At 31.1% G+C, this 12753-nt stretch overlaps 1 protein-coding gene across 1 annotated transcript in view; it reads left to right on the top strand.

Annotated features, from left to right (window-relative positions):
* Positions 1-12753, top strand: part of nolo (ADAMTS-like no long nerve cord) — a 546982-nt gene that overhangs the window by 248149 nt on the left and 286080 nt on the right. Inside the window, exons 4-5 of the mRNA XM_076411466.1 lie at positions 1391-1470; positions 3249-3342. Coding sequence (XP_076267581.1) covers positions 1391-1470; positions 3249-3342 — 174 coding nt within the window. The remainder of the gene's footprint in view (positions 1-1390; positions 1471-3248; positions 3343-12753) is intronic.

Below are 12753 nucleotides of genomic sequence, written 5' to 3'. Positions count from 1 at the left end.
GCTGTCCAGTTGGAATAACAACAACGTACATCCCTATAGCTCTTTCTTTAGCTTTCTAAAAGATAAGAACCCTTAGTGTCGCTTTTTACCGGTATTCAACAAGTTGCATCTTTCTTCCGTTAAATAAAATAGTTTTTTAAAAGTATTTTTTTATATTTACTTATTTATATATATATATATATATATATATATATATATATATATATATATACATGTCTATTATGTCCCAAAATGGTTAGCGCTTAACAAAATTGTATTGGTGGCAAACATTCTGGAGATTTTTAAGTGCATATGACAGAGCCACCAAATTGTTATTTTTTTAAAAGTGATATTAAAACTACAATATAATAATGTTTAAATTATATACATTTTATGGTGGATGTTTGGTTTTCTTAGACTTGAAAATAAATAACCAAAGGAACCAGTATTATATCAAGAAAACTTTAACAATAGCTTTGTAAATTTATAAGAACACATGCAATTACAATACTTCATCAAGTAATTTTACAAACGTTTCTTTATCTTCTAAACATGAATTCTTCGTTTGGTAGTGTTTTCATTTGGTATTTGGTTATTTTTTAGTAACTGAAACAATAATAATGTTCCTACTCATATACGCAATAAACGAAACAAAAGAAACCTACCCTAAAATTTTATTGACAATATTATTTACAACGTTATTACGTTTATGGAAGACATTAAACATTATAATATTAGAAAAAATTGTGAATACTTACATTAAAATGGTCTTCGTAGAAATAAATGAGCGATGTGCGAGGTTTACAGCATCAGTAATACAATATAAAAAGTGGTATCTACTGCTGAAGTAACAAAACGAATCCGTCAAGCTACAAGAGCTTCTCTAAAATGGTGCGAATAGACAAGAAGAATTTTTACAGATGTTTCCGAGACTTGTACAGTGTTACATTCTGATAAAAGTAAGGTTAGTTTATTTAATTTCAGTTAGGCTATCCTATCTATCCTACTCATCATACTTACTTTGCTTTAATATAATTGATTTATGTTTACTTTATACACTTGTATTAAATATAACGGTATGAAATAAAAGGTTTCTACAGAAAGCATAATAAACATACGTAGTAGTTTTTAACGATAAATTTAAACAAATATTGTCAACAAACTAAATTTCCGACGATAATAAACAAGATTCAATAACTAATCCAAGACATTTACCGTTCCTAACTCAGTCAGAATACATCTCAAAGAAGACGCCGTAAAATTATAAGCTCTCATATTTTTCTTGTCCGGATTTTATTTTCGTTTTCATGGCGGTCCGGCAATTTCCTGGAAATTCCTCGCTACGTTATTAAATAGCTTTTTAGTTCGAAGGACAGCACACGGCTTACTTAAACCCGTTTATTTATTTCAGGAACTCTCATCTCAGCTTCAGGAAATGGACGAGCGCTCCAGCGGCTGGTCGGCTTGGTCCGAATGGTCGGCGTGTTCCAGGTCAGTGTTGTTGTATTTATTTCCGTTTTATTCCGGTCGGGTTTAACCGCTTACCGAATTTTAATTGCCGTTTTGTTGTTTTAATGAAATTACGCAGGTTCGCTGAGCTGGAAGGTTTCTTAACTGACTAGATAAATCGACAATATTAAAACATATTTTTATTTAGTTTTTTTTAATTTTTTAGTTGGCAAGGCCCAGACTCATTGGAGATACAATTATAAAATATAGTCAATTCAAAACAGTAGTGACTCGTGTGTCAATATGTGTCTGTCAAAGGTCGGACAATATTATCCTTCTCATTTTATTCTATTTAAAAAGAGATACAATGCTAATAGAGAACTTCGATCATCTAACCGAAAGTGCCTGCAAAAGTTGTCCGTTCGTCAAACATCTGCAAAATTCTTCAAAATATTATAATTACGGGTTATAAACCGGCAAACGTTGTTTTAACGCTTTGTTTTAACGCGCGCTGCAGCTGCTCTGAATATTAGTACGAGCATCGTCACTAAAATATGTCAGAATATAAAAAAATATAACTTTAAATTCACAAAAAAGAAACCGTGTTTATGCCAAATAGGCGACTATTCAAGATCAGTTTGTTGTTAGTTATATCAGAAATCAAATATACGAAATGTAAAAGACAGTAAGTAGTTTTTTCATTCGAAACATAATTTAATACAATTATTTCGGAGAAAATTGTTAGTCTGGAAAGTATCCATAAAAAACCATAACATATGCATATATTTGAGGAATGAAGAACATCCCCTCATAAACTGATGAGTACTATAAAATTTAATTGGTGCAAAGATAATCCACGAAGGGGTGTAATGGAACTTCCATACATTGCTTTCAAAAGAATACAATTTTTAAAAACATATAACAAAATCAAGGAAGAATTATTATATCAATTTATATATTTAAATGAGACATAAATATTTCAGAATGGTACATTGGGTCCCTCATGGCAAGATGGTAATAAATATAGTGTAAAGACAACAAAAGTTGATGGAAAAAAGTAAACGTTGGAATAACTATCGGTTAGGTTTTGTTAGTCATAACATTTATTAATAAGTCATTGCAGACATATACTTCTTCATGCTGGAAACAGGAATGGTGCAGAATTAGTGCTTTTTCTTTATATCCAAAGGTGACATGAACCATGGAGAAATGAACTATAACTTGTTTTTGCAGTAGTTTAATAATCAGCTGTTAAAGAACTTGTAGGAACCACCAGTTATTGTTATGTACAATGTACCATATACACCATATATATAGTACACTGGTGGGGAACACCACAACAAGTGCATTAACAAAGGCTGCAACTATGGAATGGCTTAAAGTACATAAAACAAGTTTCGAGAAAATCATGTTAAAGAATGAACTATTTCAAACTATTACTCGGTAATGAGAATAAAATGAACATTGCGACGTTTCCCGAGTCACTACTATTTTGAATTGAGTACATATATAATAAGTGCACAATAAGTGCACGAAATTATGTTGAAAAATAAGATATAAGTTAAATTAATTATTTTAAAGCAATATTATTATTATTAACAAAATCAGTAAACATAAACAATTAGCATAGTACAAATATTTGCATGTTGATATTACAAAATGTCTTGAATTAAAAGTTAAAAAATAAATAGAATTTTGTAAAACATTTCACACATTTATATGCAATATTAAATTTAGAGATATTATTTACAAGGCGTTTATCATTTATTAACCATTCTAATTTATTTTGTGTATAAATTTTAATTGCAACATTATTTCAGGTCTTGTGACGGAGGTGCCTCTCATCAGTTACGTTCCTGTGAGAGCGGACCTTGCAGAGGTGAACATGTCCGCTATAAAATATGCAATATGCAGGTAAGTACAAGCTACATTTTAATCTTCATTTCAGTTGCAAATTTTATAAGGAAGTGTCCCAAATAGGGCCTCTTAGAAAACTTTCATAATAATGTAGCTTTTGCAGTAAAATAATGAATATTTCAGGTTAAATAATGAATATTGCATTTAAAATTAATAACACTTGTATCTTTTTGAAATTAGAATTAAATACAACTGAAAATAATGTTTTGTGGCAATGCTTAACATAGCAGTTTAACACCCAATATTTATTTTTCTTATAACAATGTGCTGTTCATCACAGACAAGTCAATACAATCATTGTGCAGATCTACATTACCTACATCAATTATGTAGACCTGTATTACCACCATTTGCTGGTAGCAAACACTAATGGTAATTTAATTTTAATCTGAACTCGAAGGAGAAGATTCATCTATTATTATATAATCTATAATCCATTTAATAATTCCATTTTAAAATCTCATAATTTACTACGTCTTAACTTCTAATTATATTTGAACGTTTTCATGTGGAAGGACTGTTTATTCGTATATGAGGTTTGGCTTTATGTTTTCCTGTCCAGTTGTTATCTGTGAAATGAAAAATAAAATACTTATTGTTTAAGTTGCAGTTAAGTATTGAATTCTTATGAAGCAATGCTTTTCCGCGTTTGAGTCTAGAGTCCTCAAATCCGAAATGTTACTAACGCATCCTACTGAAACTTTCACACCCTGGAATGGAAAATCCGTAACTGCTAAAAGAATAACGTGATAAAACAAGCTGTTCGTTTCTAGAAAACCTACTTTCTATATAAAACACTTAGAGGGTTTATTTTAATATAATATTCTAAGGAGCAAAAATTTCTTAGTAAATATACAAATTAATCGTAAACAACCTCAAATAAGCAAAAATGCTATAAAACTAATATCACAAAAGATATGAAGTTAAATTAAAAACCAAAACATAGAATAAAGCGGAATAAATGTCACAATTACACCATCAACATTTTATACCATCAACACTCTGGTATTTCTGAAGCGTATAAGTTAAAAATATTTTTATAAAAAAAATTGAACTGACTTCAAAAAATAAATAAGGAGCTGACTAAAATGCAAAAGATAATCAAACTTAGATTTCTAACACAAAAAACGCTTTAAAATAAAATATGTACGTAATAATTGTTCTAACAACTAAATAAAAATCAGTTTTGAAGTTGGTACTGTGCCCAAATAGTTATATTAAATTAGATATATTTTATTTCTTTTTAATTTTGTGTCTATGGTATATAGCTATATTATCATTCTACTGTTCTATTGTTTGAGGACTCGGTATCAACTTCAAACTGATTTTTATTTAGTTTTTATTATATGTTAAAAGTCTAAGTTTGATTATTTTTTACATTTTAGTCAGTTCCTTATTTATTTTTTGAAGTCGGTTCAATTTTTTATAAAAATATTTTAGTTCCCTCCTTTTCAGTGTTAGATATATATTCAATAAATTTCGCAGTTATTTCATTAAGTATTGCAATGGATATTCCAAGTAAAAGTACAGCCCGTGTGAGGAAAAATAGGAATAAAGAAACAATGGTTGAAAATAAGGAATGATTCAGGGGCCCGCTACCTAGTCTAGGTGATTTGACAAATGTTCCAACCAAAGTAGAAAAACGGAAGTTGCTGCTCTGTTAGAAATCGAACCCACGACCTCCGCCTGCGAGCTTAACGTTCTAACTATCGCACTACAGAAACAGTCGCCTACCATGTTTCTACGACTTCTCATATGATATGGTTAGGGCTTAGAAAGCACACTGAATGGCTTTTACATTGAATTATTCCGATTTTTCGTCACATTGGTTCACCAATAAGATTATACCCAAATATCTGATTATTTTAGATAAAAAATATGCGAAAACTTTGTATATGCCTTTAAAATTTGAGGTTTTCTCTCGATTTCCTCCCCTTCCCCCCATGTGATCCTCACTTGGTTCCAATGGGACCACTTCGGAAGGGCACTTTTTTGAATAACAAAAGAATTCTGAAAATCTGTCCATAATTGACGGAAAAGTCGGCGAACAAACTTTAAAAAATATATATACAGCTGAACACAGAACCTCCTTCTCTTTTGAAGTCGGTTAATAAAATTGGAAATGATTTTAAAAACAAAAACTATTATTTTACTTCAAATTTTTCTTTAATAGAAAGAAAAATCTATTTTTTCACCATTCAGGTAGTTTTAAAACAGTTGACTATCATAGTCAGGGCCGTAACAAGCGTTATATAACACGTTCCTCCTAAATAAACTATCACAGAGCTGTACGCGGTCGTTATTCCTTTTTTACAAATTATAGTTATTATAGAAATTGTTTTTGAGTACCATCGGTTGTACCTTCGTTCGCCAGTTTGCCTTTGAAGATCTTCGAAGTGGCCCTGTTTCCACTGAAATTTATATGGAATGCCTCTATGGAATAGTTTTGCAAGTTTTGGCCTACGGCTAAGCAAATGAGCTACTGCAATCCGCTTCTGGCGGCCATTCAGACTGAACTACTAGGTTCTGACCAATTCCAACAGAATACGTCAAGCCTTGAATCTTTTTAGTTGGAATAGTTTATATCTAGGGGTCTTTGAGCATCTTCAATCCACTTTCTGTGAGCGTACAGCTTCAGCAGAAATACTTTTCCGCGAACTCCACTTAACTACACAAAGAAACGCTTCGAGTAACTGCGGAAACGATTGCCAATCCGTCGTCAACCTATCTTATTTCCATGATAATTAATTTGAATCCGGTTAATTGAATGAATTTAAAAGAGCCAAAACAACCTTATAATACCCCCCGAATCCTATCGACTACGCCAGTTATAACATAATAAATACATGACACAAAAATTATAATTATACTTCAAAATACTATTTTATATAACAGAAGGAAGAAGCGATGTGTTAATTGGCGATATAAAGCAATACTGAGGGTTTTTATAAACGGCCCTAGCATATGGCCGCAACAGTCAGAGCCGCAACAACCATTACATAAGAGGTCATTAGAAAAGTCCCCGGCCTACCATAGTAAAATACAATTTTTTGGCAAAATTAGTTTTTTTTTTAATCCACATAATTCCCTTACAGGGTTATAAACTGATTATAGCGACCCTCCAACTTTTCGATACCATTTTTCTAGTACGATTTGTCCCTTGCTTCAAGATAGGCCTCAGTTTCGTCGATCACCTCTTCATTCGACAAAAATGTCTTCCCAACGAGCATTTTTTTGAGATCTGAGAACAGGAAGTAGTCGCTGGGGCCAGATCTGGAGAACACGGTGGATGAGGAAGCAATTCGAAGCCCAATTCATGGATTTTTGACACGGTACATTGTCTTGATGAAGCAGCACTTCCTTTTTCAAGGTAGTCAATGAAAATTATTCCATGCGCATCCCAAAATACAGACGCCATAAACTTGCCAGCCGACTGTTCACTCAGATAACTGTCGATTGGATATCGGAGTGAGATGATGGAGCCACGTTTCACCCATTGTCACATATCGATGCAAAAACTCGGGTTTCTTACACTTGATCATCTTCAAACACTGCTCCGAATGATCAAATGGTACGACAGTCAGAGGAACAAAACTATTACATAACATATTTACCCTACAGGTCTCTCCTTTAAGATCCCTTCCGAAGTATAATTCTAATAGTTACATTATGCAAACCAATTTAATGAAACCATCTGTCAAAAAAAACATATCGTTTACTATAATTAATTATATAATTTTCAAGCTGAAGAAATGTTTTAAAATTACCGAATGGTTATTTGTAAGAAACAAATATATCTTCACTCACAAGGTCTTTTGCACATCACCGAACAAGGAAAACTTCACGAAACAGTCAATATAATCATCATTTCCAAGTTCCGGTCGTAAAATGTCCGTTTTATATCGTTCTTTTCTCACCGAAGTTGTCTACAAAACTATTTTATTGACATGCGAACGGTATACGTCTGGTCTGCCGTAGAATTTTAAATAAATTATTCGTCGTTTAAGTTGCGAACAAGATTTTAGTTTTCCTGCGGCGAATAACTTTCCTTAGGTCTCGGTGCTTAGGAAACTTTTTCTAACGTTCAGTTATGTGGGTTTTTTAATATTTTAAATCCGCGCGCCAACCGTGGAGTTTCGTCTACTGGAAAACCGCGACTGGCACTACGGTTCCGAAAACTTAATACCGCCAACATCTTTAAAATAATTACGGATGTTCCTCATCTTGATGGTAAAAGTTTCTCAATTTCGTATGAATTGGATTTAATATAGTGCGTTATAAAAGGAACGTGTTACTTGTTCGATATTAAAGAATGTAAAATATGCTGTTTCATAATTCGCATATTTAATATTTTACGTTATTTTTTCTAATGATTTTCTTTTACTTATATTAGCTATAAAACGTTTACAACAAAAAGTTTGAATGTAGTTTAACGTGGAGAATTCCGAAAGATTATACAGACAGTACTACCGATTCCATTTTAATAATTTACCCTTAAGAGGATATTAAAATTTTTAAATAATCTTCGGAGATATAGCTGTTCTTTAAGCAAAAGCGTTTTAAGCATTTTTCTCGAACCTACTTTTTTCGAGACAATTAACAAAATATCTCAACTTATACTGAACCGATATAGTTGAAATTCGGTGTGAGCCATCTCCATACATTCATATCAACGTAAAAAGTTAATTTTTTTCGCCAAATTACGAAATGTCACTCTTTGCAGAACAGAACATCCCCATAATTGAACTGCGTATGTCCATATAGGTTTCAGTAGTTGCTTATATAATAGCAATTTATTATACTGATAATTGTGATTTTCTTCCAATTAGCCAGTACATTTTCCTATATTTCAATTCCAGTTCTTTTCTTTTCTTCTTGATATGTTCCTTTCAGCGAAGTTTTGCATCGAGATTCATTCCGAGATATTTAGCGTTGTTGCTATATGGATTTGTGGTATATCACAAGTGTAAAGTAGATAAAGCATTGGTCCCAGTACACTTCCTTGTGGTACATCTGCTTTAGCTTCTTTTGTTGTAGAGTAAGCTTCTTCTTGTTTAACTCTAAACAGTATGGTTGTAATGTATGATTTTAATAGTTCGGTGTGTTGTTTTGGTAGCATTTTCTGTAGTTTATGAACAAGGCTTTCATGCCAAACCTTATCGAAGACTTGTACTACATCTAATAATATAGCTGAGCATACTTTTTGACTTTCGTAGGCTTTTTCAATAACATCTGTTATTCTGTGGGCCTGGTCAATTGTTGAGTGCTTGTTAATAAACCCAAATTGGTGTGTTGATATTAGATTTTTTCTCTCTTTGCTCGGTTTTATTCTTTTCAACAGGAGTTTTTCAAAAAACCTTAGATATTATTGTCTGAGACATGTTTTAATCTAAATGCTGTATTGATCAAGTTGGTGAGTTTTATAATTCCCTTTCTTGGTAGTTTTTGCAGTAATTCTCCTGTTACTAAGTCGTAGCCTGTTGATTTCCTGGGGTAAATGTCAGTTTTAATAACTTTGCTTAATTCTTTCGGTGTGACTAGTTTTCATCGAGTTTTCAGCTTCTATGTCCGGCAAATTATGTTCAATATTAGTTTCGTTTTGTTTGAAAGTTTTTTCTAGATATTCGGCAAATGCTTCTGCTATTTGGCGATTGTCACATGCCCAATTCCCACATAGGTCTCTTATAGGTAGACATGAGCGCTTTAGATATTTTGTGGCTTTCCAGAGTGAGTAATCAGTTTCTTTATCATCTGCTAAATTTCTGAGATAGTTATTTATGGTTTTATTTTTAATTCCCAATATTTCTCTTTTCAGTCTTTGAGTTATATTGTTTAAACTATTTTTATTTTCAGGTGTTTCAGGCCATTTTTTCGTAATTTACATTTTTCAGCTACCATTTCCTTCACTTCTTTTGGATAATTAATTCCTTTAGTTGTACTGTTAATTTCTGGAGTATTATTCCAAGCAGCCTGTTGAATATCTACTGCGAATTTTTCTGCCTCAAGAATTAATTGTTCAGTTGTCTTAAGGGGTACATTTGGTTGAATTCGTTTATTCAATTCTTCAGCAAATCCTTCCCAGTCTGTTCTCTTGTTTGTTAACGTTGGGTTTCTTTCTGTTCTTATTATATTTTCGCTTAACGTCAGAATCACTGGCGTATGATCTGAACTTAGCTCAAAATTTTCTTCGACTTTTTTATAGTTGGATGTTATGTTTCTTACTATGAAGAAACTAAAATTGACTAATATGTTATTATAAATTTAAAATCATTAGTATACAATGAAACTATTTCTGTATTATCTTCTTGACAATTTGGTGGTTATAGTTCTAACTGCATTGTGTTGTTTTAAAATAATTTAAAACTTTAACTTTATATCACAGTAATTAATATAAAATATTATTATTTTATATAAATAATTTATTTTAAAATTTATATACTTAAGTTCAACCTTTTCCGTTCATTATAATACCTATAAACCTGTGCATAAACATTACACATATGAGTTAAAAAATATAATTTTGAAAAGAAAATATTTTTTGGATTGTTAGTATACGACAAATTAAACAAAACAGATTTGTCACGTGTGTGCGTCAAATAGAGATAAACTCAATTCTTTATTTTTGATAATTCTAAAGCCTTAAACCATATTAACAATATTTGAAACCGTAAAGATTAATGGAAACTCGTTCTAATAAATTTATCCATAAACCCCATCCAAATGTCGTTGAGTCTGTGATCTAATTTTCCCTTTTAGTGGATAATATGGCATTCTATGTCGATAATTACCTGAATGTACAATATTCAAAATTCAAACACTGTATAATACGGCTTCATTGAACAATTTTTACCAGAGATAGCTATCTATTACGAAAAAAAATTTTTTTTGGCTACGTATATTTTCGATATTCTCAGTACACAATCTCGATGTAAAATATAACTAAAATGAACAAACCCTTTCCTATATAAATTGTGACAGAGGAAAGGACGGAGATAATTGATTGAAGCAGTTAATTTTATTTGTGTTTATATTTTCCAACGGTAGTATAAGCGAGATGGAGATGTACATATTCCTTCACGTACTAACTTTAAAAAAGAAAAAGAAAAAATAATTAACGAATACTATTAACATGCAATTAATAACTTCATTTCAAACGAAGTGGAATTACTTTTATGTTTGAATGTTTTGTGGATCGGTAAAAAGGAATGGAATTTTTGTATAGAGTGAAATAATTCCCCACAAATGTTTTATCGTATTTTAATATATTAATTGCGGTTTTTAAATTAATTATTAAAAATATTATAATAAATATAGATAATACAATAAAACTTAAACAATACGTAAAAACTAAAGATGTATAATAATCATAAATACTAAATAAAAATTAAACATTTACCTACTCATACTAAAAGAAATAATTCATAACATAATTAAAAATGATCGCACAATAACTACTAGAGTTTTTTAAATAAAGTAAATGCTTTATTTGTTATTGTAAGGAAATATGTTTTAGCAAAAATCGAGGGAGTAACTGAAATATTACTTATTATTGTCATAAAAACAGTCAAAAAAAATTTACTATTTATCACTTACAATTTTATTCTTTTTACCCTATTACATTAACAATCTTGAAAATATCGTTCCAAAATACTGCTATAAAGTAAACCACCAATAAAATCACAAAATTCGATATATTACATATAAATCTATATGAGAATAAATTGGGTACATTTTATATCAAGGTCGCGGCTAGGACGACAGTGCCGGAACATTAAAAATCAATCGAATGAAATTAGTAGAACCAAAAATAGTAACTAAATATACACGACTGAAACAGTCGATAGTAAGAAGTAGTTAATTACTAAACAATTGACAGTTCCCAACACTAATATATATATATATATATATATATATATATATATATATATATACATAATCTGATATCAGGGCAGGAATATATTGCCGAGTCCTGAATCGGATCAATCTCAATCATATCATCGCTCTGTTATGTCTATCAACGTCATTGTTTCGCGAAAGCAAAAGGCAGACGGTATCTCGGGACATAAAGCCTACACGGTGCAATTGTTTCGAAAAGAAAACCCGAATGAGTAAGTGCTCCGGTGGTTTCGAGTTTATCGGGAAAAACCTAATCAGTGAAAGGCTTCGTGTACAGCGGAATAGATTGCAAAAAGGCACCGTTGCCAACAAAGAGGGTTGCTCTTTTTCAGGCACACCAAAGCTGTCTGCACTCTGTGTGATACATATACGGAATGACGTTATAATTAATCTTCTATTGAATATTTCGTGTTTGTTTATGTACGAAAATATAACACAATTTTGGGATTTTTAAGCTTGTAATTTGTAATTTATTATATTCACTTTTAATTATAAGATATCCGTTATAACTCTGCATGATACAATTTTTCTAACATGAATAAGATTACTTCTTTTGAATTTCTTATTCCACTGCAAAAAGTTTATCTCATCCATACTCTCGGCAGAATTAACAGCCAACTGAAAAGCTCTATAGATTGTATTGGAGGTTGGTTGATTTGTACGGATTCCCGGAGCTCTATCCTGGCAATTCAAAATGCAACTTTTAGACACCCTAGCATCGATCACAATCTTGTTGAACGGAAAAAAATAATATCAATTATTTGGGTCCCTAGTCCTGTGGGCTTAGACGGTAATGAGATAACAGACAAAGCAGCTAAAGAAGCCACTCTAAGTGGTAGATATAATCCTAGCTTTCCATATTACGAATAAAATCGATAGTCTTGTTCAATTGGAGTGGGACTTGCTGGAGGGCGATAATAAATTGTGGTTTATTAAGCAAGACTTTTTTACTTCTATGACATTATCTACTAATAGCTATAAGGAGGTCGTGTTAAATAGTCTAATGATCGGGAATTATCAGTTCTTACATTCATGTCCTATAACTGGCGATGTTCCTCCGTTGTGTGATTATTCTGGACTATTAAAAACAATCCAACATGTTTTATTTTTATACTATTATTGTTTTTATATGTGTTTTTAAGTTAATTTTATTTATTTATTTATTTTTAGATTCTATCTATCTATTGATTCATTTTAAATGTATAATATTTATTTATGTTTTATCTCATTTTATATGTTTATTGATTATTATTTTATTTATACAATTTGTGTTTATATCGTATATGTATTTGATAAATGTTTAATAATATATATCACAGTCCTAATAAAATAAATATACGTTTTAGTCACCAAATAACACAACAGTGTTGATGTGACGAATTAAAAAAATCTACTGATATGGTTATCCAGCAAGCCACGTTTCTTGGTTTATAGTGTGAAAACTATATATGCTTAAAAGCTATTTTACTCCACAATGACAGCCGATATCCATCCATACCCATTGCATATCCA

Source organism: Rhynchophorus ferrugineus, unplaced genomic scaffold (assembly GCF_030347505.1).
Source record: "Rhynchophorus ferrugineus isolate W39M unplaced genomic scaffold, kcgeb_rfMv2 rfM8, whole genome shotgun sequence".
Classification (NCBI taxonomy): Eukaryota; Metazoa; Arthropoda; class Insecta; order Coleoptera; family Curculionidae; genus Rhynchophorus; species Rhynchophorus ferrugineus.
The sequence above is the reverse complement of the archived record's forward strand: the minus strand, read 5'-3'. Positions and strand labels throughout refer to the sequence as shown.